This window comes from Mus caroli, unplaced genomic scaffold, assembly GCF_978045245.1.
Source record: "Mus caroli unplaced genomic scaffold, Mus_caroli_1 scaffold_11, whole genome shotgun sequence".
Lineage (NCBI taxonomy): Eukaryota > Metazoa > Chordata > Mammalia > Rodentia > Muridae > Mus > Mus caroli.
Window position 1 is genome coordinate 71,226,877 of NW_028227266.1, and position 27,818 is coordinate 71,254,694.

Below are 27,818 nucleotides of genomic sequence, written 5' to 3' on the forward strand. Positions count from 1 at the left end.
CTTGTGTGGCTTCCCACATGGTTGATGGATTGTTTTTATTCAACTCAAAGTATTTTAAAATTTCTCTTGTAGTTAGAGAATTGGGTCAGTGTTTAAGAACATTTGTTGCTCTTTACAAATGACCTGGGTTCGATTTTCATCGCCCATATAGGAGCTAACAACTATCTGTAACTTCATTCTCAGGGGATCTGATGCCTCTGTGACATGTACATGGTGCATAGACATATATGCAGTTACAACACTCATGTACATAAAACATTTTTTTAAAGAAAGTTTTGTCTCAAATCTTATAAATTTTTGGTTTATATCTACATATTTGGGGTTTTCTAAGCTTATATTTTCATTCCTAGTTTATGCTATTGTACTATGAAAGAAATTTTGTTAAGGCATTCTCTCATAGCCCAGAATGTGTGTCTTGGTGAATGCTATATGTGTGCCTTGACAGTTGTTGGACTAAGTACTCTGCAGAGATCCATTATAGGTGATTGACAGCATTAGGGTCAAGTGTGTCCTAAACTGGTTTTGTACCAGCTGGTTCTGCCAAGTTTATCATTTGACTCGTGTACTGTCTTAGGGTTTTACTCTTGTGAACCATGACCAAGGCAACTCTTATAAGGACAACATTTATTGGGGCTTAGCACATTATCATCAAGGCAGGAGCATGGCAGTGTCCAGGCAAGTATGATGCAGGAGGAGCTGAGAGTTCTACATCTTCATCTGAAGGCTGCTAGGAGGAGACTGACTTCCAGGCAGCTAGGAGGAAAGTCTTAAAGCCCACACCCACAATGACACACTTCCTCCAACAAGACCATTCCTCCTAATAATGCCACTCCCCGCGCCAAGCATATTCAAATCACCACATGTATCTTATGGGGTAAAATGTCTTTTTGCAAAATGTATCTTATCTTCATTGCATGCAGTGCTACTCTATTTCTGATAGCTTGCCTGCCTTTAAATCTCCTCCATCCCACATTGCTATAGTCTCTTCTTATTCCTGGAAAATGTATTTATTGTGAGACATGCACTAGATACCTGAATCCCAAACCTCATTCATTACTCACTGTTTCATCCTAGTCGTACGTAACTGTGGTTAAGTATAATTCTTAAACTACAGACAGTTAACAATTAGGAATAATACTAAAATACAAAACTTAGAAATTATTTCTTAATTCTTTCATTTAACATTTTAAGTCTTTAATCAATTACAGAGACCTCAGGGGAAAAAATGGAGATAAGAGGAAGTTTCTTTTCTTTCTAGCAGTGCTGGGATATTGTATTTGCTTTGTTCTGATAATATTTTTAAAAACTAGACTCTTTTTTTTTTTTTTTTTGTTTTTTTTTTTTTTGGTTTTTCGAGACAGGGTTTCTCTGTGTAGCCCTGGCTGTCCTGGCACTCACTTTGTAGACCAGGCTGGCCTCGAACTCAGAAATCCGCCTGCCTCTGCCTCCCGAGTGCTGGGATTAAAGGCGTGCGCCACCACGCCCGGCAAAACTAGACTCTTTGTACCACAAGATTTTTTAGTGATTATTGATCAAGTGGATATTAAGCATATTTCTCTTACTTTGTTCAATATCTGTCAATTCTATTTCTATCCTTTTGGATCTTCATTAAGCATTTCCTGTGATTCCATTTTATCTCCTTTGTTAGCTAATTATTTATACTTTCCTTTGGATATTTTCTTACTATTTGTTCCCAAATCTTCAGTTCATATACATAATTAATCTAACCCTACTTTCTAAAAAAAACTACTGCTACACAGATACTGGTAAGCTTAGCCTTAAATAGCAAAGTTTAATTAATTAATTTTAATTTCCTTTATTATTGGATTTTTTTTAATTAGGTATTTTCTTCATTTACATTTCAAATGCTATCCCAAAGTCCCCCATATTTTCTGTACTTAATGCTCTTCCTTTCTGTGTACTTGTATTATAACTTGTTAGTCTTCTCTAATTCATTTCCTTTAACATTCATTTTGATACTTTTAAATCAAATATATATTATATATGTGTGTCAATTTTATGTGCCCACAGAGGTCCAAAAAAGAGGTCACATCCCCTGAATCTGGAGTTAGAGGCATTTGTGAGTTGCCCAGAGTGAGTGATAGGAGTGCAACTCAGGTGCTTTGGAGTAGTAGCAAACACTCTTAACTGCTGAGCCATCTCTTTAACTTTTCTATAGAACTACTATCCACAGACTTCCTTGGGTTTTTCTTAAAAAGAGAAGATATTCCACCTTCAGTTTTAAAGGGTGGTGGAGTTTTTTTGTTTTGTTTGTTTTGGGGTGTTTTTCTTGTTTTGTTTTTTTGTTTTTTGTTTTTTTCTGTTTTAGTGTTATAGGTTGAAGGAGTTTTTGCCTCAGTACTTTAGATATTTCTCCTGCACTCTCCTGGACCTCACAGAGATTTGTGTTGATGATTGTCAATCCCTCAAACTCAAGGGGATTGGGTCAGTCCTGTGACTTCACCCTGATAGATCTAAGAGTAAATCTGTCTCTTTCAGTATTTTCCTTGTCTTTGACCTACATGCCTTCTGTGAGCCTTAGGAAAAAATCTTCCTCAGAAGAAATACCTGTGTGTTTCTTTCTGTGCTTGTTGACTTAATTGACTCTCTGGTAGGCATTTCAGTCCGCATTTGTTTTTTTGTTTGTTTGTTTGTTTGTTCCCCCCCCCCCCGAAAATGTATATATTACTTATTTACTATGGTTAGTTTTTGTGCTTTCACTATGCGACTCACAAGTGTTCTTAAGCTTGCCCAGTCTCAAGAGTGGGTAGCTTTAGAGTCAGGTGGGGTTTTATCCTCATTCACACTTGATTTCATGAAGTTCTCTTTTCTGGTTTGCTGGAGCATAAAAAAGTAAAGTGGTTATTTGATGTAAAAATTTAAATTTGTCTTATATTCCATAGCCATTTTTTTTAATGTATGTATGATATGGATCGATAGTATAGTTCTGTAGATAGATGATTGATTCTCTTTTATTCTGAGGACTTTTTACCTTGAGGAATCCCCTTCCCCTCCCCTCCCCCTAACCCCCTCCCTCTCCCTCTCTGGGGATGTAACTTTTGCCCTCTGTTTAGACCTCTGGTTAGCGTTGCAGAATCAGCACTAGAGGGCATTGAAACTCAGCAAAGAGTCAGTCTTTGGATCTAGCCAGACCCTTCCTCCAGCTCACTCAGTGGAATATATAATGGGTTTAAGGAAAAGGAAGTTCCAAAAGTCATGAGACTAGGGCACAAAATGCTCTTGATGAAAATCCCATTGTACAGTTGAGGCATTATTATCAGATGTAACAGCAAATAAAAATGTGTGATCTTATATGTCACTTTTGGTTTTTAATTTATTGTGTATATTTATGATGTATATGTGTAAGGGAGTTTCACATGACATTTTCTTTAATTTAAAATTTAATCAAACATTTAATCAATTTTTTTTAGATTTTTTTATTGGATATTTTCTTTATTTACATTACAAATGTTATCCCCTTTCCCGGTTCCCACCACCCCCTAGAAGCCCCGTTTCCCATCCTCCCTCCCCCTGCTTCTATGAGGGTGTTCTTCATTTGTAAGGCTCTGGCAGGGCCTCTCAGGAGACAGCCATATAAGACTCCTTTCAGCATGCACTTCTTGGCATCTACAATAGTGTCTGGGTTTGGTGACTGTATATGGAATGAATCCTCAGGTGGGACAGTCTCTGGATGGCCTTTCCTCCAGTCTCTGCTTTACACTTTATCTCAATATTTGCTCCTGTGAGTATTTTGTTCTCCTTCTAAGGAGGATCGAAGCACCCACACTTTGGTCTTCCTTCTTATTGAGCTTCATGTGGTCTGTGAATTGTATCTTGGTTATTTGCAGCTTTTGGGCTAATATCCACTTATCAGTGAGTGCATACCATGTGTGCTCTTTTGTGATTGGGTTACCTCACTCAGGATGATATTTTCTAGTTCTATCCATTTGCCTAAGAATTTCATGAATTCATCATTTTTAATAGCTGAGTAGTACTCCATTGTATAAATGTACCATATTTTCTGTATCCATTCCTCTGTTGAGGGACATCTGGGTTGTTTCCAGCTTCTGGCTATTATAAATAAGGCTGCTATGAACATAGTGGATCCTGTGTCCTTATTACAAGTTGGAACATCTTCTGGGTATATGCCCAGGAGTGGTATTGCTGGATCTTCCGATAATACTATGTCAAAATTTCTGAGGAACCACCAACCTGATTTCCAGAGTGATTGTACCAGCTTGCAATCCCACCAGCAATGGAGGAGCGTTCCTCTTTCTCCACACCCTCGCCAGCATCTGCTGTCACCTGAATTTTTGATCTTAGCCATTCTGACTAGTGTGAGGTGGAATCTCAGGGTTGTTTTGATTTGCATTTCCCTGGTGATTAAGGATGTTGAACATTTTTTCAGGTGCTTCTCAGCCATTCAATATTCCTCAGTTGAGAATTCTTTGTTTAGCTCTGTACCCCATTTTTAATAGGGCTATTTAGTTTTCTGGAGTCTTAACTTCTAGAGTTCTTTATATAAATTAGATATTAGTCCCCTATCATCTTTTCCCAATCTGTTAGTTACCTTTTTGTCCTATTGACAGTATCCTTTGCCTTACAGAAGCTTTGCAATTTTATGAGGTCCCATTTGTCTATTGTTGATCTTAGAGCATAAGCCATTGGTGTTCTGTTCAGGAATTTTTCCCCTGTTCCCATGTGTTCAAAGTTCTTCCCCACTTTCTCCTCTATAAGTTTCAGTGTCTCTGGTTTTATGTGGAGGTCCTTTTTATTTTATTTTATTTTATTTTTTTTGGTTTTTCGAGACAGGGTTTTTCTGTATAGCCCTGGCTGTCCTGGAACTCACTTTGTAGACCAGGCTGGCCTCGAACTCAGAAATCCGCCTGCCTCTGCCTCCCGAGTGCTGGGATTAAAGGCGTGCACCACCACGCCCGGCTGTGGAGGTCCTTGATCCACTTGGACTTGAGCTTTGTACAGGGAGATAAGAAAGGGTCGATTTGCATTTTTCTACATGATGGCCACCAGTTGAACCAGCACCATTTGTTTAAAATGCTGTATTTTTTCCACTGGATGGTTTTAGCTCCTTTGTCAAATATCAAGTGACCATATGTGTGTGGGTTCAGTTCTGGGTCTTCAATTCTATTCCATTGATCTTCCTGCCTGTCTCTGTACCAATACCATACAGTCCTTATCACTATTGCTCTATAATACAGTTTGAGGTCAGGAATAGTGATTCCCCCAGAAGTTCTTTTATTGTTGAGAATAGTTTTCACTATCCTGAGTTTTTTATTATTCCAGATGAATTTGCAAATTGCTCTTTCTAACTCTATGAAGAATTGATATGGAGTTTTGATGGGGATTGCATTGAATCTGTAGATTGCTTTTGGCAGGATGGCCATTTTTACTATATTAATCCTGCCAATCCATGAGCGTGGGCGATCTTTCCATCTTCTGAGATCTTCTTCGATTTCTTTCTTCAGAGACTTGATGTTCTTGTCATACAGATCTTTCACTTGCTTGGTTAGAGTCACACCAAGGTATTTTATATTATCTGTGACTACTGTGAAGGGTGTTGTTTCCCTAATTTCTTTCTCAGCCTATTTATCCTTTGAGTAGAGGAAGGCTACTGATTTGAGTTAATTTTATATCCACCCACTTTGCTGAAGTTGTTTATCAGGTTTAGGAGTTCTCTGGTGAAATTTTTGGGGTCACTTAAGTATACGATCATATCATCTGCAAATAATGATATTTTGACTTCTTCCTTTCCAATTTGTATCCCTTTGACCTCCTTTTGTTGTCTAATTATTCTAGCTAGACTTCAAGTACTATATTGAATAAATTGGGAGAGAGTGGGCAGCCTTGTCTAGTCCATGATTGTAGTGGTATTGCTTCAAGTTTCTCTCCATTTAGTTTGATGTTGGCTACTGGTTTGCTGTATATTGCTTTTACTATGTTTAGGTATGGGCCTTGAATTTCTGATCTCTCCAAGACTTTTAACATGAAGGGATGCTGAATATTGTCAAATATTTTTTCAGCATCTAATGAAATGATCATGTGGTTTTTTTTTTCTCTGTGTTTGTGTATATAGTGGATTACGTTGATGGATTTCCATATATCGAACCATCCCTGCATCCCTGGGATGAGGCCTACTTGATCTTGGTGAATGATCGTTTTGATGTGGTCTTAGATTCGGTTGGCAAGAATTTTATTGAGTATTTTTGCATCAACGTTCATAAGGGAGATTGCTCTGAAGTTCTCTTTCTTTGTTGGGTCTTTGTGTGGTTTAGGTACAAGTGTAATTGTGGCTTCATAGAATGAATTGAGTAGTGTTCCTTCTGTTTCTATTTTGTGGAATAGTTTGAAGAGTATTGGTATTAGGTCTTCTTTAAAGGTCTGATAGAATTCTCCGCTAAACCCTAGGGTTTTTTGGTATTTTTTGGTTTTGTTGTTGTTGTTGTTGGGAGACTATTAATGACTGGTTCTAATTATTTAGGGGTTATGGGTCTGTTTTAATGGTTTATCTGATCCTGTTTTAACTTTGGCACCTGGTATGTGTCTCGAAAATTGTCAATTTCATCCAGATTTTCCAAATTAGTTGAGTATAAAGTTTTGTAGTAGGATCTGATGATTTTTTTGGACTTCCACCATTTCCGTTGTTATGTCTCCCTTTTCATTTCTGATTTTATTAATTTGGATACTGTCTCTGTGCCCTCTGGTTAGTCTTTAATGAAATATTTTAAAAGTTATACTCAATCTTAATATACTTTAAATAATATCACATAGCATGTAATAAGAATCTGTTAACAGACTTATAATGACTTATATAAGTCATCTTTATGAAAAACCCTGAAGGATAGTGTATTAATGGTTAATACACTAAAGGATAGTGTATTAAAGGAAATAAATGGTTCATGTAAGTAAAAGACATATACCTAATGAAAGATCTCAGTTTTATATTCTAGAGGAATACTGAAACAGATTTTTGGGTATTAGAGTTTAACAGTTATTGGTGCCATGGATGGATAGTTACATAGCAGGGGCCCCAAGACCCAAGCCCTTTCTGAAGATGGAGATTCTTTTACAACTTGAGGCAGCAGCCAAGCTCTCTTCATTTCCCACGTGTAAGTCAGGGAAAGGGGTTAGGAGCAGAACATGTTGCCATCAGTACCCCACTTAATGTAAACTTACTTCCCCAGGTGAGAGAGTGTGGTAATTCAAGTCTGTTAATTAGAGATTCACAGACAGTATCCCAGAAGCCTGCCAGTATCTGTCAAAGGGGCCTGAGCTGGATTCTAACATTACATTCTTAAATTGCTGTGGAATCTGAACTCCTTTATTCAAAAGTATTAAGTTCTTTTTCTTTTCTTTACATTTCTGTTGTTGTTGTTGTTGCTGCTGCTGCTGTTGTTGTCATCATCGTCATCCTGGGTAGGGTTACTAAAACTTGAAGAGGAAAGAGTTGATTTGACTTAAGCTTCCATATCACTGTTCATCATGAAAGGGTGTCAGGACAGGAACTCAAAGAGGACAGGAACCTGGAGGCAGGAGCAGATGCAGAGGCCATGGAGGAGTGCTGCTTATTGGCTTGGTACCAAGGCTTACTCAGCCTGCCTGCTTTCTTCCTTCTTTCCTTTCTTCCTTCTTTCCTTTCTTCCTTTTTTCCTTCCTTCCTTCTTTCCTTTTTCTTTTTTTTCTTACTTCCTTTCGATTTGGTTTGTTTTGGGTTGTTTGGTTTTTATTTTTCTTAAAGATTTTACTTATTTATGTATATGAGTACATTGTAGCTGTCCTCAGACACAACAGAAAAGGGCGTCAGATCCCATTACAGATGGTTATGAGCCACCATGTGGTTGCTGGGATTTGAACTCAGGACCTCTGGAAGAGCAGTCAGTGCTCTACTCTCTCCAGCCCATTTTTTTTTTTAGTTCTGTTAATATGCTATTAACACATCATTTTATCTCCCTCCTTTCCTGAGTACCTATTTATGTGGACTATTTTTTTTCATGTATTTATTGGACATCTATATATTCTTGCTCTTAAAAATTTCTATTCCAATTGTTTACATGTTTATTAATTGGTTACTTGTCTTTACTTTTAGATCACTGGAGTTCTTCTGATCATCTTTTATCAGATATATACTGCAAATATTTTCTTAATTGATGCTTTCAACACATAGAACTTGCTTTTCATTTTTATAGCATCCAAGCCCATGTAGTCCAGGCTAGTCCTTAGTTCACTACCTAGCTGGAAAATGATCTTGATATTTTAATTATCCTACCTTTGCCTCTTGAGTACTGACATTAAAGGTGTATAGAACCACCCATGCTTTATAATTTATTTCTCTTTCATTTATTTTTATGTATATGAGTGCACTCTAGCTGTATAGATGGTTGTGAGCCATCATGTGGTTGCTGGGAATTGAACTCAGGACCATTTGGAAGAGCAGTCAGTGCTCTTACCTGCTGAGCCATCTCTCCAGTGCTCTTTCAAAGGTTATTACTCCTGCATTTTGTAAATGGTTTTCTGGCTTTCAAATTGTAGAATTTTTGTACAGTTTTTTTTTTCCCCAAGATACATTATAGTTTCAGCTTTTATTTTTAGTTTTTGATCTAGCTCAAATTGTCCTATAGTGTAAGGTGTGTTGCTTTCAGTACAGGTACATACAATTTATCACATCAGTATACATTAAAGAATTCCCCCAGGTCTCTTGAATTTCCCTGATTTCCTTCTTGCAGATCTGTTGCCTGTGTTGAAGATGGTCATTGTTCTCACCTCACTTTTGTTGTATGTGATGTTGCTTTTCTCTAGATGCTTTCATGGAACTCTTTTTATCTATGTGTTCTCATCCTCTGAGTTGACATATGTCTGGCTGAGAGTTTTCTTGCTTCTTGCAATCTGTAAGGTTTTGTTTGTCATGAAATTTGTGAAAAATCTGACCTTTATTAAATATTTTGTCTCATTTGTCCTCTCCTGTCACACACAGACCACCTGGTATTGTGCTGTAAATTCAGAATTTCTGTATTATCTCAAGACTTCTCTTTCTCCTTTAGGTTCAGTAAGATCTATCAGTTTTTTAGTTATGACCCTTTTACTGCTATCTGCTATCCTATAAAGCCACCCAAATGAGGTTTTTTTTATATATGTTACAACTTTTTGTATTCTAGAATTTACTTTTATTTTTTATGTTCACAGCTTAACTTTTTTAGTTGAGCCACCTCTGTGTGCACATTTATTATCACCATCCCTATATACTTGAGCATGCTTATAATTCTTCATGTTAAAAGTCTTATCTGCTGAATGACACCTAGGTCATTCAGGATTTGCATTCTGTGCACTGCTTTTTTTCCTCTGGACTCTACAGTATGTGTGTGTACTGCACAGTCAGAGGCTAGTAGTTCACCTTAGGGGATAAGTTGGTTAATTGTTTTTGAGACAGTATCTCATTGACCTAAGGCTCACTGATGAGGCAAAAGTTGAGTTTCAGGGATTCACCAGTCTCCCTGTTCCCAGCATTGGAATTACAAGCACGTAACCACACCCATCTTTTCATATAGGTACAAGTGTTTGAACTCAGGTACTGCTTGTGTAGGACCATGCCTAGATTTTATAGTAGTGCTAGCATCTGAACCATTTAGCAATCTCTCAAGCCTCCCAAATCACCTTTTAAAAAAAAAAAAAAAAGGAGTTTTCTAGCCTCAAACGATATGCAACCAAAGGTGACTTTCAACTCCTGATTCTCCAGCCTCCACCTCTTCACTTCAAGAATTAAAAGCCTATGCTACCATGCCCTACCCCATTAAGGGGTGGGAGGGGCAAGCAAAAGACCAGTAAGATGAAAAAAAATATCAGAACAAAGTAAAATGAAACAAGTCCACAAAAGTACCATTGAGGCTGTTTTGTATTGGTCAACTGCCCCTGTGCATGGAGTCTGCACTGGAGTGTAGTTGATGCACTCAGTGACACTCAGTGGCAAAAAGCGATTTTTTTCCTTTTCAGTTTGTAGAGTTATAGATAACTTCTTGTTTAGAGATAGGACTCCATGTCCAATCCTTCCTCATAGTGCTAGAACTCCATCTGGCTTGAACATGCATAGGTGTTGTACATACTGCCATAGTTCCTGTGAGTTCAAGTGTGCACCAATCCTATTGTGTCTGGAAGACACTCTTAACTTGGAGTCACTCATTACCTCTGGCTCATATAATTTCTCTGCCTCTTTTGCATAGATCTCCTGAGCCATAGGGGAAGGGTTTGACGAACATCTCATTTAGGACTGAGTGTTCCAAAGTCTTTCTCACTCTCTGCACATTGTCCGGTTAGTGGCCTGTGTTAATTCCCATTCACTACAAGATGCTTCTCTGATATGAATTGAGCAAGGCATTAATCCATGGGTATAGCAGGATGTCATTGGGAGGCATTTTATTACTTATGTTCCTTTATCAGATTCATAGTATTAGGTTTTCCCCTAGGCTCACAACCTATCTAGTCTCATCCCTATCTGTCCTCCGTCCCTTTAGCAGTTATTTATATGGGATCTGTGTCATGGAGTAGGCCTTAAATCCAATCAAAAGTTGTTAGTTACTTCCATAAACCAACATTATTTCAAAGAATTTAGAAGAAAGAGCTTTAATGTGGAAATGAAACAAATAACTGCTGTCACTACCATTCCTCATCATTGCATTAGGATTACAGCTAGAAATAGAAAAGAAATATAAATACTGAAAATCATCAAAATATCATTAATTGTGCACGAAATGATTAGCTACAAGAGAATCTATATCCCATTAAAACTAATAAGTGGGGGGCTGGCTGGAGAGATGGCTCAGTGGTTAAGAGCACTGACTGCTCTTCCAGAGGACCTGAGTTCAGTTCCCAGCAACCACATGGTGGCTCACAACCATCTGTAATGGAATCGGATGCCCTCTTCTGGTGTGTCTGAGGAGAGTAACTGTGTACTCATATATATAAAATAAATCTTTTAAAAAATTGCTCTCTTGCTCTCTCCTTCCTTCCTCTCTTTTTTCTCTCTTTTTCTTTCTTAAAATAAAACTAAGTGTACAAAGAGACTGGTGAAGATAAAACTGGTTTCAGTTATGAAATCAATAATTTTTCACATATCAGGAATCAACTAAAATAAAATATGTAATATGAATAATAACTATCAATATATCATCTATGAGATATCATGAAATTAATCTGCTTCCCAACCCCAGTTCAGTGTGTATCACTATTATTAGATGTAACTCTTAGGAGAACTTCTGTTGAATTTGATAAAAAAAAAAAAAGAAAAAAAAAATGAATGGACCTGGCATGTAGTGAACACTTCCCAGCGCTGAAAAGCAAAGCCAGCCAGATCTCTGAGTTCAAAGCCAGCCTAGTATACATAATAAGTTCGAGGCTAACTAAGGTTTATATAGGGAGACTCTGTGTCAACTAATTAATTAATTAAATACATAAAATAAAACAAACAAAAATATTAAAATGTTCATCTGGAAAAGTTTGGCCATTTTGAAAATGGACAAAGAAAGTCTAAAACAATGAAATAACTAGACATAATATACTGAAAGTGGTACTGCTTAGGGATGAACAATAAAATTAATAAAATAAAATAAAATTAATAAAAACAGAAAAGGAAATCCAAGAATAGATTGAAGAATATGTGAAACTCGGTATAACAGAGTCGGGAACAGATTGCAAAAAAAAAAAAAAAACAGTATATTACACATATACCAAAATTCCAAATACAGAGTGGGATTTTAAAAGATGATGTCAGAATCCTAAAATATAATGTATATACTTAGCTAGATTAATTTTTTTAATGTTTACTTTTTAAATTTGTGTGTGTATATTTGGGGGGAGATATAAATATACTATATATATGTGTATTCCCATGTAGGTCAGAAAAAGGGTGTCAGACTTCTTGAAGCTGAAGTTACTGACAGTAGTGAACTGCTTACTGTAGGTAGGTTTTGGGAACCAAACTCTGGCCTTTGGAAGAGCAATAAGCAATTCTTAACTACTGAGCCAGCTCTCTAGCCCTAGATAGGCGTTCTCAAAACAAAATACATCATAAAAAGAAAGTTAATACATTTGGACTAAACATTTTAACTTTGTCTAGACACAGTTGCTGTTAGTTAGCAAAGTCAAATATATGTGAGGAATTAGTATCTAGGATACATAAAGGTTCCCATAATAAGTATTAGTCAAATCTGAGCCAGAGATTTAGCTCAGTTGATAAACTACTTGTCTCTCAAACATGAAGACCTGAATTCAGACCCCAGAAATCACTTTAAAATGCTGGATATAGTGGTATGCTTATAATCTCAGCACTGGAGAAGACACAGGAGGATCCTTGGGCCAGCCAGTCTCGTCTAATTCTCATTGTTGAGCCCCAGGACATTAAGACACCATCTTAAAGGAGGTAGACACATTTTTGTGTGACAGTTGAGGTTGTTCTCTGGTCTCTACAACAGCAAACACATGTATACATGTACACACATAAACATAATAGTCAGGGCCTCACAATTGTGTGTGTGTGTGTGTGTGTGTGTGTGTATGTGGTGTATGTATGTATGTATGTATGTGCACTGCATGTATGCTCCTGGGGCTGGAGTTACGGGGTAACTGGAATTACAGTAAGCCACCATGCAAGAGTAGCAAGTGCTCAGAGCCATTGAGCCATCTTCTATCCCCATGACTAGGTTTTGTTGCATCTACTTGGCTCTTAGGCTTTCTGTGAAAGGTAATTTAGTTTTCATTATTTTTTTAAGACTGTGTTAAATATCTAAATGTTTCACATGCCTTGCTTTCATTTGTACTTTAGTAGGTATTATAACAAAATGCAGTATTTAATGAGATGCTTCACTGTTTCCTTAGTTTGTATAATTACTGTGTCTGTTTAAGAGAAGTTCTTATACTTAAAAGATCCTCTACTTTTTATTAACTCTCACTTTTTTTTTTCTCCTAGCAAAACTGTACAATCTAAAGTGGACTGCATTTTGGTAAGTACAATACCTCACAATCTACCATTCTTAAATAAATATTGATTCTAAATATCTCTTGAGTTTTTGTGAATAATTTTTACATTTACAACCAACCCTCTGGGTACCTTCATTATTAACTATCTGTGTTCTTGTGTAGCTCATCAGTCCTAAGACCACAGTGAGAAGCCATTGTGTTTTTGAATCTTGCTGACGTTTACTGAAAGATTACTTAAACATTTCATTAAATGTGTAATTTTTAAAGTTCTAATTACTAGGTATGAAAATTTTAAAGAAAACATTTTAGATGTTTGGTACCTTGATTCATTAGATAACCTTTTTGTCATTGTTTTGTTGGTTAGCCTTTTGGAATTCACCTACAAAGATAGTATACATTTACTAATAAAACCCTGTAAGTATTTACTTTAACAAATGCTTTTATATTCTTGGTGAATTTATTTTTGTTATTATATTTTCATCTTTGAGTTACAGCTTTTAAGAATTTAAGCCACAATAATAGTTTTATTTTGATAGTTCCTTAGGTCTTGTAAAGCTATTTTTTTATTTTTATTTATGTGTATGTATGAATGGTTGCCACATATATGCAGTTACCTGCAGACCAGGCCAGGAGAGGCTGTTGGATTCTCTGAGGCTATAGTTACAGGGGGTTGAGTAATAGCCTGACATGCGTATTAGGAACCAAATTCAGGTCCTCTTCAAGAGCTCACGACTACTGAGCCATCTCTCCAGCCTTTAGGTCTTTTTTTTTTTTTTTTTTTTTTTTTAAGATTTATTTATTATATGTAAGTACACTGTAGCTGTCTTCAGACACTCCAGAAGAGAGCGCCAGATCTCGTTGCGGATGGTTGTGAGCCACCATGTGGTTGCTGGGATTTGAACTCTGGACCTTCGAAAGAGCAGTCCGGTGCTCTTACCCACTGAGCCATCTCACCAGCCCCTTTAAATGATCTTTTTAATGTATAGGGAAAACCAAGCCTTCTTCCACTCACAGAGATGAAGGCAAGATGGCTACAGGTTTGAAAACCAGCATAGGCTACTCAGTGAGACATTCTCACACAGGCATCCCCAACACACACCCTCATACACGTCCAACTACTGGGATAAGAGTTAATACTCTCTGCTCTCCCAAGAACCCAGGCTACACCCTATGCACCTGAGCATCCAACAGCTTTGCACTATTAAGTTATACATTGTCAAGATAGCAGATTCCCTCTCCTTGTCATTTCAGAACCTTTTCCTGTCAAATTCTGTGGGGTTTGGATGGCTTGAGGTATCTGGTGGTATAATGAATATATATCTTACTAGAGGTTTTTCCTATTATTGTTAACATTGTAGTTTCTTGAAAGGTAAATGGATAACAGTTTTTCATAGGGAGAAAATTCTATCAGTTCTATATATTTCTAACTTAACGGCTGAAGGATGGCTTTGTAGGGAAGTTTTTACCTGTACCTTTTACTTCCTGTCTTCATTCATTGACTTCCTTTTCTTTTCTCCCTTTATCCCTCTGCTTCTTGTTGTCTTACAGTAATCCTCTGGAATAGGCAATTATTTCGCTTCCTTTTTACAACTAAAATAACTAATATTCTTAGATTTAGATATTCATAAGGCATACATACTTTGGAGGATTATTCATTTTTTTAATCATGGAGAAAATAGGGAAAAGATAAGTAATATCTATTACAAAATACTAAATAAGAACAAAAGGTTTCACATTAAACAAATGAGCTTGAAATATCAGATATTGATAAATGCTATTATAAATTTTGAAAAGTGCACATTGAAGCAAATAAATGATGGTGACCAGAGTAAACTTCCGTGGATGTGATCAGGAAAGGCCTCTCTGAAATCATGATAGCAAAGCAGACCTGAGAAGCCAACCATGGTCTGGCAAGTGGCTCAGTGAATAAAAAAGTACTTAGTACTCTACCCTGGCAACCTGAGTTCTATCCTGAGAACCCAGATAAAAAGAGAACTAGCTCCACAAAGTTATCCTCTGACCTCCGTAAGCATGCTGTGGCATTCACACAAATAATAAACAAACAATGATATATAAATAAATAAATGTGCAGTGGCTTGCACATTTGTAGACCAAGGAGAATACACAAAATCAAAATTAGGAATGCGTTTGGAATATTTGAAAGATATAATGATTTCAGTAAGCTAAAACTCATGGAAGGGAGGGGAATGATGGCAGAATTAGAGTAAGATGTAGTATAGGGAGCAGTTTATGTCTGGTGTGCTGAGCTATGACAGGAAGGATGTATTCATCCTAAGTTCATTGAAAGCCAAGTAGAAGACTTTTTACAGGACAGAGTGCTCAGACCTTACTGAGCCAGGCATAGTAACACACATCTTTAAACTAAGTACTCAGAAGGCAGAGCCAGAAGGATCTCTACAAGTTCAAAGCCTATGTAGTCTACATAATAGTTCTAGAATAACCAGGAAATAACCAAACCCCTCAAGTAAATTTTATTTAGATAGATAGATAGATAGACAGACAGACAGACAGACAGATATATATATATATAGCACATTCTATATATATATAGAATGTGCTATATAGATAAGGGGAGCAGAATGGAAGTAGAAAACTAGTTAGGCTACTCATAAATCCAATAGAGCATTAAAGAATTTTGTTGAAGTAATAGTAAATGTTAATTATTTTTAAAATATATTTTATTTCAAAAATTAGAGAATAAGTCATTTGGTGTAATATCTCCTTGTTTTGAGTTTTAAACAATAATTTTGCTGGAAATAGAATTATTGCTTAACACTTTTATTGCTATGAATGTTATTTTGTAGCCTTCCAGTCTTTGTTATTTATGATGTGAAGTTAGTAATTAGTCCATCATTGTCTTTCTGAATGTGATGAGTTCTTTTCCTCTTAATTGCTATTAAAATTTCTTTTTATTTCATTCTGTCTCTTATTTGTTAACTTACCCACAAACACTGGTTCTCAGCTGTTTGACTGTTATGTGTATGGCTATGTATTACTTTGTATCATCTGACTGGGGCTTTATTGAATTTGTCTTCAGTAGATTAGTTTTGGGAAGTTTTCAGGCATTATTATCTCTAAATACTTTTCTGTTCCTTAGATTTTTTTCATCCCTCTTTTAAAATTTTGAAGATACATAAATTGAAATCACTGATGTTATTCTGGTCTCAATAACTGTTCTTCTTTTCTCTGATTGTCTTTCTCTCTACTCTGGTTTCTCTATTAAAATTTCCAAACCTAGGACTCAGGAGCTGAAACAAGAAGATTGTAAGTTCAAGGACAACCTAGACTATTAAAAACACTGTTTTTTAATTAATTTCTGTTATCTGACTTGTACTCAAATTTTTTCTTGTTTGTTACTAGAAAGAGTCTTGGGGATCTCTCAGGAGGCAATGCTCAGTTCTTTGTGTCTCAAAGAGTTGAGCAAAAACACAGAGAAGCAGTAATGAATGCCACAGTCAGTGAGAGGGAAAGCCGAGCACAGGCTGCAGAGTGGAATGGGCTCCAGAGAGCACAGGCTCAGGAGCTCCTGTTTTTACAAGACTTTAGTTACAGAGGGGGAAGGAGATTCCCTGGCGGGGTCAGATCCTTCTTTGATTGACATAGATGATTAGCATCTGTCACATGATCTATTCTATAATCATTTTAAATAGTCATCTGCTTGAGATGCAGTCCATACACATGAACTTTTAAGTGGTTTGTGGTGTCCCAAAGGTCCCATGGGGAAAAACATCACATCTTTAGAGTAGTCTTCCCCTGAATATTATTTCCTAGCCATAGTCAGACTCTTTTTCCTATTTGTTAGAGAGAGGGTTTGTACAACTTAAGGAACTGTCTAAGGCAGTCCAGGGCCAGTTACTTGATCCTAGAGTTAACCTTCCTATAAATCGCAGTCACGTGCATCTGACCCTCCCTCCTGCTTCATTTAGACGCAGGCAGCCTCATTTTGATAGTTTTACTATAAGACCAGGTGAAATGGGGTCATGGTAGCAGCCTCAAACAAAAATAATAGGGACTTTGATAGTTACTGATGAAAATTCAGATGTTTCTAATAATGTAAGCACTTCTTTGTGTATTGTTTCCTTAGTCAGTTGTCAGGCACACACTACTGTTCTTGTTGACTATTGTGTGTCATCTTGTAAATGTTTTAAAGATGCATTGCGAACATCTCTTTTTGGTTGGTTTGAGTTTGGTTTGGTTTGGTTTGGTTTGGTTTTATTGTTGTTTGAGATGGAGTTTCTCTGCAGCGCTGGCTGTCCTGGAACTCTCTCTGTAAAACATACTGGCCTCAAACTTAGAAATGTAGATCTCTGTCTCTGCCTCCCAAGTGTTGGAATTAAAGGCCAGTTCCACCACCACCTAGCCTTGTGAACACCTTAATCTTACTTTTCCTATTTCAGCCTTTCCATAATAATTTAACATATTTCCTTGTAAAATTTATTTGTATACTTTAGCCTTTTTTTTTTTTTTTGATCTTTGAATCTTTTTCATTTTCAATCTGTTTTTGGCTTCAGGTGATTTTTAAAACTTGAATAGGTATCCATTCCCAGCACCATTCATTGAGAATCCTCTAGCTTATCAAAATTTGTAATGGACAGGTCTTTTTCTAGACTCTCTTCCTCTCCCCATCAGTGTCTTGTGTACTATCACTTTATATGAAATCTGGAAGATAGTTCTATAAACAACTCATTGTTTATGTCATTTCCATTCAAGTATTAGAATTACTTTGTCAATTTCTTTTTTTTTTTTTTTTTTTAAAGATTTATTTATTTATTATATGTAAGTACACTGTAGCTGTCTTCAGACACTCCAGAAGAGGGCGCCAGATCTCGTTACGGATGGTTGTGAGCCACCATGTGGTTGCTGGGATTTGAACTCTGGACCTTCGAAAGAGCAGTCGGGTGTGCTCTTACCCATTGAGCCATCTCACCAGCCCACTTTGTCAATTTCTATTTTTAGAAAAAAATTATTGATTTTTTTTTTTATTGGGACTTCAGTGACTATATCACAGTCTTCCTCTATAAGATTGGGTTTTTCACTATTATAGTTGATTCTTCCATATTTTCTCTCAATATACCTTTGTAGTTTTCTCTGTAAATTTCATACAGATTTTCTTAAAACTATTCCTAAACATTAAAATTTTTAAAGTTTTAGATACTGTTGTGGGTAGTAATTAAATTTTTGTTATCCAGTGTTTATTGCCCATATTTATATTGATCTCTTGGCCTGCAGACTCATTGTTTACCAACTAAATATAGTGATTATATGTTTATTTTATGTATATGTGAATGTTTGTCTGTATATATGTAAAGGTGCTGTGTATATATGGTGCCTGTAGAGGCTAGGAAAAGATGTTGTATACCCTGGAGCTAGAGTTACAGGGTTTGTAAGCCAACATGTGAATGATAGGAACCAAACTCGCCTGGTGTGTGTGAAAACAGCTACAGTGTACTCATATACATAAAGTAAATAATTTTTTAAAAAAAATTATTCTTCCCAACATTTTTTTTACTTACAGCATTTATCTTCATCATGTATAATTTTATTGTTTAGTTTTGTGTGATTTGGATCCTCTGCAAGAGCAGCCAGTGCTCTTAATTGTCCAGCCCTGTAAATACAGTAATTTTATATAGAGGCCTAATACTTTCTGCCTACTTAAATATTATTAATGAATAATACTTTAATCCCTTTCAATTTATACCTAATATCAAAGATTCTTGAATTGATTTTCCTATCTCAAAAATGAAGAGTTTACAGGGGAAAAAAACTGGTCTCTGTTGTACTCTGAGCCCATCTTCCTACGTGTCAGCAGTTGTACCTGAGTTCTTTTCCAGAAACGATAGGTGCTCTCAAGTCTTCTCAGACCCCACCATGTTTTACATCCTCAGCAAAGATATTTTTCCTTTTTTTAAAAGATATTTATTTTATGTATATGAGTACACTATAGCTGTACAGATAGTTGTGAGCCTTCACGTGGTTGCTGGGAATTGAATTTAGGACCTCTGCTCGCTCAGGCCCTAAGATTTTATTTATTATAAATAAGTACACTGTTGCTGTCTTCAGACACACCAGAGGAAGGCATCATCTCATTACAGATGGTTGTGAGCCATCATGTAGTTGCTGGGATTTGAAATCAGGACCTCTGGAAGAGCAGTCAGTGCTCTTACCCACTGAGCCATCTCGCCAGCCCCAAAGATATTTTTCTTAAGTGTTCTTTATTTGTACTGCAATGTCTGACATTGGAGTTTGTATTAGATTCTTTGTGGCAGAGTTCTTCCAAGTGTCATTCTTTATAGGGTTGGGAAAACCATATATCTATGAGAACAGAAAACGGGAAGACGACCTCTATTTTTGTCTTAGTACTGTACTAACTTCTATCATTGCTCCTGCCTAGCCATCACAATAACCAGTCAATAAAAAGCAAAATACAAGAAAATTTAATGTAACGAAGAATAATGATATCTCTGCTGTGGGTCAGCCATTGTACAAAGCATTTGCCTTTTTACTTTGTGGCAAGGTCACTGTTATAAATTATTCTTTCGGGGCTAGAGAGATGACTTAGCAATTAAAAGCACTGACTGCTCTTCCAGAGGTCTTGTTCAATTCCTAGCAACCACATGGTAGCTTACAACCATCTGTAATGGGATATAATTGCTTTCTTCTGGTGTGTGTGAAGACAGCTACCGTGTACTCATATACATTAAATGATTTTTTTTTTTCGAAACAGGGTTTCTTTGTATAGCCCTGGCTGTCCTGGAACTCACTTTGTAGACCAGGCTGGCCTCGAACTCAGAAATTCACCTGCCTCTGCCTCCCGAGTGCTGGGATTAAAGGCGTGCGCCACCACGCCCGGCTTAAATAAATTTTTTTTTTTAAATTATTCTTCCCAACATATTTTTTTAGTTACAGCATTTGTCTTCATCATGTATAATTTTGTTTATTATCTAGTTTTGTGTGATTAAAGTATAAATAGTATGTAGAATATGCTAAATACTCAATTTTGGATGCATGGATGATTTTATTTAATTTTGAAACTTTTATGTATGTGTTTCATGATTATTATTTTAAATGGGGAGAGAATTAACTTACTGTTCTATTGTTAGATGGACTAAAAGTGATCTGGAACACTAGAATATAAGAACATACTTTCTGCCAGGCAGTGGTGGCGCACACCTTTAATCCCAGCACTTGGGAGCCAAAGGCAGGAGGATTTCTGAGTTTGAAGCCAGCCTGGTCTACAGAGTGAGTTCCAGGACAGCCAGAGCTACACAGAGAAACCCTGTCTCGAAAAACAGACTAGGGGCTGGTGAGATGGTTCAGTGGGTAAGAGCATCGACTGCTCTTCCAAAGGTACCGAATTCAAATCCTAGCAACCACATGGTGGCTCACAACCACCCATAATGAGATCTGAAACCCTCTTCTGGTGCGTTTGAAGACAGCGACAGTGAACTTATACTAATAAATAAATCTTTAAAAAAAAAAAAGAACATGCTTCTGAGAACCAGACTGATGTTAGAATGAGGCCTTCTACAAAAGATTACATACGCCTAACAATAAGTAGCTCACTGTAGTATTTCCTGTTCTTGCCAGTGTATATATCATTAAATAGATATATATAAAGTGTGGCCATTTGAAAAAGTGCCTTTTCTCCTCTGTTGGTGGAAGCATTCTATAGTGAATGCCAAATGCTAACCAAGATCAGTATATTAACTCAGAGTTGACTAAACCTACAACTACATTTTAGACTACCTAAGAAAAAATAATATGGCCTTAAAATGCTTGTGGTTGGAAGATAAGGATTATTTTGTGATATAGCCTTGGGGTAACTTTGTTTTGTTTAGTCCTTAAGAATTCCTGTTGCAAGCCAGGCGGTGGTGGCACACGCCTTTAATGCTAGCACTTGGGAGGCAGAAGCACACGGATTTCTGAGTTCGAGGCCAGCCTGGTCTACAGAGTGAGTTCCAGGACAGCCAGGGCTACACAGAGAAACCCTGTCTCAAAAAACAAAAACAAAAAAATTCCATGTTGCTTTTTTCTTTACTATAATTTTCTTTTAATTTATTATTAACTTACCCATTTAAAAAAAAAAGGATTTATTTATTATATGTAAGTACACTGCAGAAGAGGGCACCAGATGGTTTTGAGCCACCATGTGGTTGCTAGGATTTGAACTCAGGACCTTCGAAAGAGCAGTCAGTGCTCTTAACCACTGAGCCATCTCTCCAGCTCCCACCCATTTTTTAAAGAATTAGTCAGATAAATAAAAGTAATGAAAAACCCAAAATATATTTGAGACTACATTCATAAGTGTGAGCTTTTCTTAAATATGGGGAATGTAATAATCTCTTTAAATTTTTTCTTTCTTACTAAAATCTATTCACTGTTAGATACAGAACCTTCACAGTATTATACACAGAATCCAATGAGAATCACATTAGAGTCCTGTCTTGGAATATGAATTTGCTAGCATTCACATTGCAGCACCTTGTGATTCCTAGCAGTACAATTTCTTTTTTTTTTTTTTTTTTTTTTTTTTTTTTTTTTTGGTTTTTCGAGACAGGGTTTCTCTGTGTAGCCCTGGCTGTCCTGGCACTCACTTTGTAGACCAGGCTGGCCTCGAACTCAGAAATCCGCCTGCCTCTGCCTCCCGAGTGCTGGGATTAAAGGCGTGCGCCACCACGCCCGGCATTTTTGTTTTGTTTTGTTTTGGTTTTTGGTTTTTTTGGGTTTTTTTTGACAATTTCTTGACACATGATTGTGGTTGGAGTAAATTGAAAGGAGCTTCTTGGTTTTGTTTTGTTTGTTTTCATTTTTACATAGGATTAGAAGTCCATGATAACAGTAAAAAAAAATCAGATGAAAGCTCACATCTTAATCCACAACTATGAGGCAGCGAGAGAAGGCACACTGGAAATAGCATAAGTTTTGAAACCTCAAAGCCTATTCATGGTGATATGATTTGTCTAAGAAGCCTACACCTTCCGGTCCTTCCTAAACAGTTCAACCAGCTGGAGACCAGCTGGTGAAGTATGATTCCATAGGGGCCGCTCTCATGCAAGCCACCACACTGGGGTTTTGTAAAATTTGCTTATTGGACTTGATTCACTTTTCCTTCCCTGACTCCTAGTAACCCAGATCTTCCAAGTGAGCTTAGATCACATTTCTTAGCAGAGTGGAGAAATTAAGCCATTTTCATTTTATACCGAGGTCAGTAGGTATATAAATAGAAGGCCAAACTTTTACAATAATCAAATATAATGTAAAGTGTTGGCTCTCCTAGTTGCTTGATGTTTTCTAGGACAGAGGACCGAAGGCAGTTTTCTTACATTGTTTATGTAGTTACTCCACAAAAGGAAATCATATTCCTCTGTAATTCCCCATGATTTTTAGAAGTTTGGAAACTGAAAATTTAGAATTCTAAGCAACAAGCCTGGAAAGTAAGAGTCCTCACTCTGTCTTTCTTATTTCACTTTATTGGGGAATAAAGTGCTGGGATTTGGGATTATGAATGGAGAGTCTGCAGTATTAGACTACCTGGAAACATCAGAAGACTGGTGTCACAAATTCCCAAAATTAAAATGTGTAGCTATCTGCAACTAAGAGAAAAATCTGATGAACACATGTAGCCACTGGAGGGTGAGTATACTATGTCTATGATAAAGAGCCCTTATTTTAAATGTGTCCTGAACATGAAAAGTTCTTTGAACACTACTTCCTTGGGTATGATCCTCCGAGGAACAGTAGCAGCATCACTTGGGAGCTTGTTAGAAATCCAGACTCTCAGGCCCTCCTTTCAGATCTTCTACCTCAAAAAAACTTCAGAGCCATTTCATTAAAGCTCAGTGTAGCCATATTCATCACTTATAAAATGATAGATAAAATAGAAACACTCTTCATACTATAAGTTAATTTAAAATTTAAAATGTATGTTTAATAAAAAAAAATATGGAAAAATCCTGACATAGCTGCTGAGAGTATAAGTTAGTGTAACAGTGGAGAAGAAATCCAAAACTGATAAAGGTGAAGATGTACAACCTTGATGACTATTTCTACTTTTAGACATGTTACAAAAACTCACAAGGGTCACAATTATTATCTAGCATTAGTGCTTAAAATACTGAATCTTTGTAATAATTCACTCACAGTACAACAATGAGCAGACCATTTTTACAATGTGCTTTCTCATTTATCTCACTAGCATATGCTGATCGTAAAGCAGTAGCTTTTCTTATTCATAAATATATTCATAACTGGATAGGACATTGTGGTGATGCTCATCCCCTCTGTTACTTTCTCTGATCCCCCTCCCTTTAATCCTTTTCCCTTTCAATGTACCTAATTGTCCTGCTTTTATTTTTATGCCACCTGAAATGCCTATATGAAAGAAAATATGTGGTATTTTCTGATATTGGCTATTTTGTTTCCATCTATTTTCTGACAAGATAATTTTCATTGTAGCTGAATAAAACTGTTGTATAAATATCACATTTTGTTCATCCTTTATCTATCAATCAGCAGTTTAGGCTGCTCTTACAACATTAGTATTTCAAACATATACGGATACTTTTTCCATCTTTTATTGGTTATTTTATTTATTTACATTTCAAATGTTATCCCCCTTCCCATTTCCCTTCTCCAACTCCCCATCCTCTACCCCCTTTCCCCCCTACCAAGATACTTTTATTGTATATGCTGCTGAAGGAATGTCAAAGAGAATAAAAGTTAGTGTGACATAGTAATACATGTCTACCTGATCTCTCTCTCTCTCTCTATTTGTGATTTTTTTTATAACTTTAGATTTTTAAAAACAAAATTGGGTACTAAACTATACTAGAAAGGTCCCCATCTGGCTTCATCTTATTTTTTAGGATTCTGCCTTACAAAAGAATTAATTAGAACAAAACGGATAAAAGCTTCATCTTGGTTGATGGTAAAAGTATAACCTGATACTAGAAAGCACTATTAAATGAATCCATAAATGCAAACTAATTATCCATAAGCTGAACTTGTTTCTGATTGACAACTAGGACCCAAAGCAGAGAAGCAATCAGAATAGTGTTGCAAGCTTTAAATCAAGTTGAATTATTAACGGGAGGTTTTGCTTATTTGTTTCATTGTGTATATATTGTTTAAAATTTATAGGAAGAGATTATCAGAGCTGTGGGGGGTTTTTGTTGTTGTTGTTGTTTTGTTTTACTTTTATTTTTTTACAGTCCAGTCATTACCCCCTCCCAGTATACCCTCCCACAGTTCTTCAGCCCATTCCTCCTACCCCCTGTACCCAAGAGGATGTCATTGTTGCTCTCCCCACCCCACCCCCTGCTTCCCTCTCCCCCCTCCCCAGCTACCCTGCCAAGCCTCCCCACTCCCTGGAACCTCCAAGTCTCTCCAGGGTTAGATGCATCATCTCTCACTGAGGCAGTCCTCTGCTGTGTATGTAAGGGGGGAGGGGAGCGGGTATCGGACCAGTAGCCTGGTTGGTGGCTCAGTGTCTGAGAGATCTCAGGGGCCTGGGTTAGTTGAGACTGCTGATCTTTCTATGGGGTTGTCCTCCTCCTCAACTTCTTCCAGCTTTTCCCTAATTCAACCATCACAGGGGTCCCCAGCTTCTGTCCATTGGTTGAATGTACGTATCTGCTTCTGTCTCAGTCAGCTGCTGGTTGGGCCTCTCAGAAGACCACCATCTACTCTCTTGTCTGTAAGCAAACCATAGTATCAGTAATAGTGTTAGTCTTAAATTTCAAAATATGTTATCTACCGAGTATGAATGGATGAAAGCTTTTATGATTATAGGCAGGAACCCTTTTCATATTGTTTTCTAACAGTTATTGCCCAGTCTATTCAACTAGGTAATGCTTGAGGCTCACCCTAAATTTGAAACCATTTTCATAGCTTTGCTTTAAGAACATCTTTTTAAAAGTGAAAACTTAAGTCTAGGGATAAAGGGATGTTGGTGTGGGTTATTGTTTTTAAAGTGTGATCTTTTAAAGTTTGATAGAGGTCTTCAGATATAAAGACACATCTGCCCAACTCTGTTATAGACTGTGACTGGTGTGCTTTTTGTAAGATGTTTTATTTTATGTATATGATGCTGCCCGTTAAACAGTTTCTGCATTCTCCTCTGGAATACTCATATAGCCTCTAGGGGTGGGGGCAGTCGAAAACTTAGCTAAGTCTCTTGTTGGAAGCTTTCTTTCACTTAGAGCAGAGTGTTAGTAAAGTAATTCAACTAGGTAATGCTTGAGGTTCACCCTAAACTTGAAACTATTTTCATAGCTTGGCTTTAAGTACATCTTTTAAAAGTGAAAAGTCAGAGTATTAATAAGGTTGAGAACACTGACTTAGAATAAGGTTATTTAGGCAAAGGCAAGTTGATCTCTGATTCAAGGCTAGCCAGGGCTACTTAATAAAATTCTATCTCAGAAACACACACAGTTCTTAAGTGTATACAGTCAAGTTTTTTCTCTACTACTATGAAAATGGACCACCATTATCCTTTACTTTATGAATTTAGCCAGATGTGGTTTTTAACAACTAGTGCATCTTAAAATGGTTATTCTTCACATTTAAATTTTCACAAAGTATATTAAATAATATGATGTTTAACATGCTTGCCACATCTTGCCTTGAAAATCTAGTAAGAGTCTTCATAAATCAGCCGTCATTGTTTTGGAAGCCAACATTTGGCAGTGAATGACACAAATATCTAAAACCAGAAAACTGTGATAAACTCAGACTGGAATCAAATGCCATTAGTACACACTTGGGTCATTTTGTTTCCATTTTTTTTCATAGCGTTAATATGACCAATTTTTAGTGTTAGTCTGTAGTTTTTCCTTTTGTGTGCTAAACACCAATTGTAAATAAAGAAATAACAGAGCATTTACAAGTTTTTATTTTTTAAAGTAAGAAAAAAAGTTTTACTTTTTTTTCAAAAGATATTCTTTGACATCTTATAAGTTTCCTTTTTAGTGCTTTGTCTTAATTTGAAATATGTTTTGAAATGTTCCTCTATTCTGAAGTTTCTCTATTTTTCTCATATCTGGAAAATTAAAAAATTATGTAAAATCCCAAGTTTAACAATCAATATGGGACTTATCTTTTTTAAAGAATTATTTATTTTCTGTATTTGAGTACACTGTAGCTGTCTTCAGACACACCAGAAGAGGGCATCAAATCTCATTACACATGGTTGCAAACCACCATGTGCTTGCTAGGAATTGAACTAAGGACCTCTGGAAGAGTAGACAGTGTTCTTAACCGCAGAACCATCTTTCTAACTCCTGAGATATATCTTTCCTTAATGATCAAATATTGTAATTTTAGGTATAGTTCTCATTTTTTGCCCACAATATTATGTATGATTTATTATTACAGTATAACCTCACTAGGTTCAGGATGATAGGCACTTTGGAGGTTGAATGGGAACTATAGTATTTAATAAAAATAATATAAGGAACCAAATTTAATAAATTTAAGAAGGGAGAGGTTGGAAGCAGGAAAGCCAGTTAGTTCGGTAAGAACTGTCTTAAGTCTGTGGGGGCAAAAAAAAATTGTGTTCATCAGTATTGTGATGTATTCAAGTATTTGTGTAATGTACAATACACAGTATAGTCAGACCATTCTCTTGTAAAATTTGTGAAACACAGCAAAACTTGCCAAAACATATATGCTGAGTAAGTGAACTTTTTTTGTTGGTGGTAGTGAAAGAAAAAGCTAAAGAACATAAACTATTGTGAGAGTGAAAGTAAAAATACTGAAGACTATGGGACACAATGTTTGTGCTCTAACTGGAGGATTAATGTGGAATGCACTGTGAAGAGTTCAGTTAAGCAGACTCCAAATCCACATGTTGTAGAAACTAAGAAAAGGCAGAAATCATCAATAAGACTGAATGCCTACTTTGTTTTTGTTTTGTTGTTTTTCTTTAAGAGATATAGCTCATTAAGCATTAGAACAATCCTTTGGAAAATACTCTTAGATGATGGGATTTTTGAAATGTACATAGGACCTATATGCAAACAATTGATAGATTAAATCACCTTCTGAATTAGATCTAAGATAAATTTTCGGGTAAATTTTGAAAATAAGGACAGGCTTCTATGATCTAAAAAGATTGCTCAATTGGTAAGAGTGCTTGGTGCATAGAAATAACTGTATTTGGGACTCCAGCACACACATACATAAGCAGCCAGGGCATGGACCAGCACCTCTTACCCCTGTGTTGCTGAGGAAGCTATGAAGAGATGGGATTATCTCTGAGGCTTGCTGATCATCCACATAGCCATTTAAGTGCCAACTGCAGGTTAAGTGAGAGTCCATTTCTCAAGAAAAGAAAGCAGAAGGCAATGAAGGAGAGCCAGCATCCTCTTCTGACCTCTACATACATGTATACAGTTGTATATAACAAAATGAATGGACAGTTCAAAATTGTGAGATTAATTCTGCTATTAAAATTGAATCTACATATAAACTGTGCTTTATAAAGAATTAATTCTGGCCGGGCAGTGGTGGCACACGCCTTTAATCCCAGCACTTGGGAGGCAGAGGCAGGCAGATTTCTGAGTTTGAGGCCACCCTGGTCTACAAAGTGAGTTCCAGAACAGCCAGAGCTACACAGAGAAACCCTGTCTCAGGAAAAGAAGAAAAAAAAGAAGAAATTCTGGGCCAGACATAGTAGTGCATGCCTGTAATCCCAGCTCTCAGGAAGCTGGGGTAGGTGAATCTCTCTCCGAATTGGAGACCAGCCTGATTTACATAGAGAGTTTCAGAACAGCCACAGCTGCATAATAGAGTGACTCTGTTTTAAAAGATGTCCTACA

General features: G+C 36.7%; 1 protein-coding gene across 3 annotated transcripts in view; it reads left to right on the top strand.

The window, feature by feature from the left end:
- The window catches only part of Rfx7 (regulatory factor X7), a 92,769-nt gene that overhangs the window by 31,365 nt on the left and 33,586 nt on the right, over positions 1-27,818 (top strand). For 2 of the 3 annotated variants that reach the window (XM_029481237.2, XM_021172436.3), the window contains exon 3: positions 12,968-13,001. In XM_029481237.2, the coding sequence (XP_029337097.1) occupies positions 12,968-13,001 (34 nt within the window). Of the gene's footprint in view, positions 1-12,967; positions 13,002-16,237; positions 16,264-27,818 lie in introns of those variants that run through there. The other variant, XM_029481238.2, reaches the window with a different exon arrangement.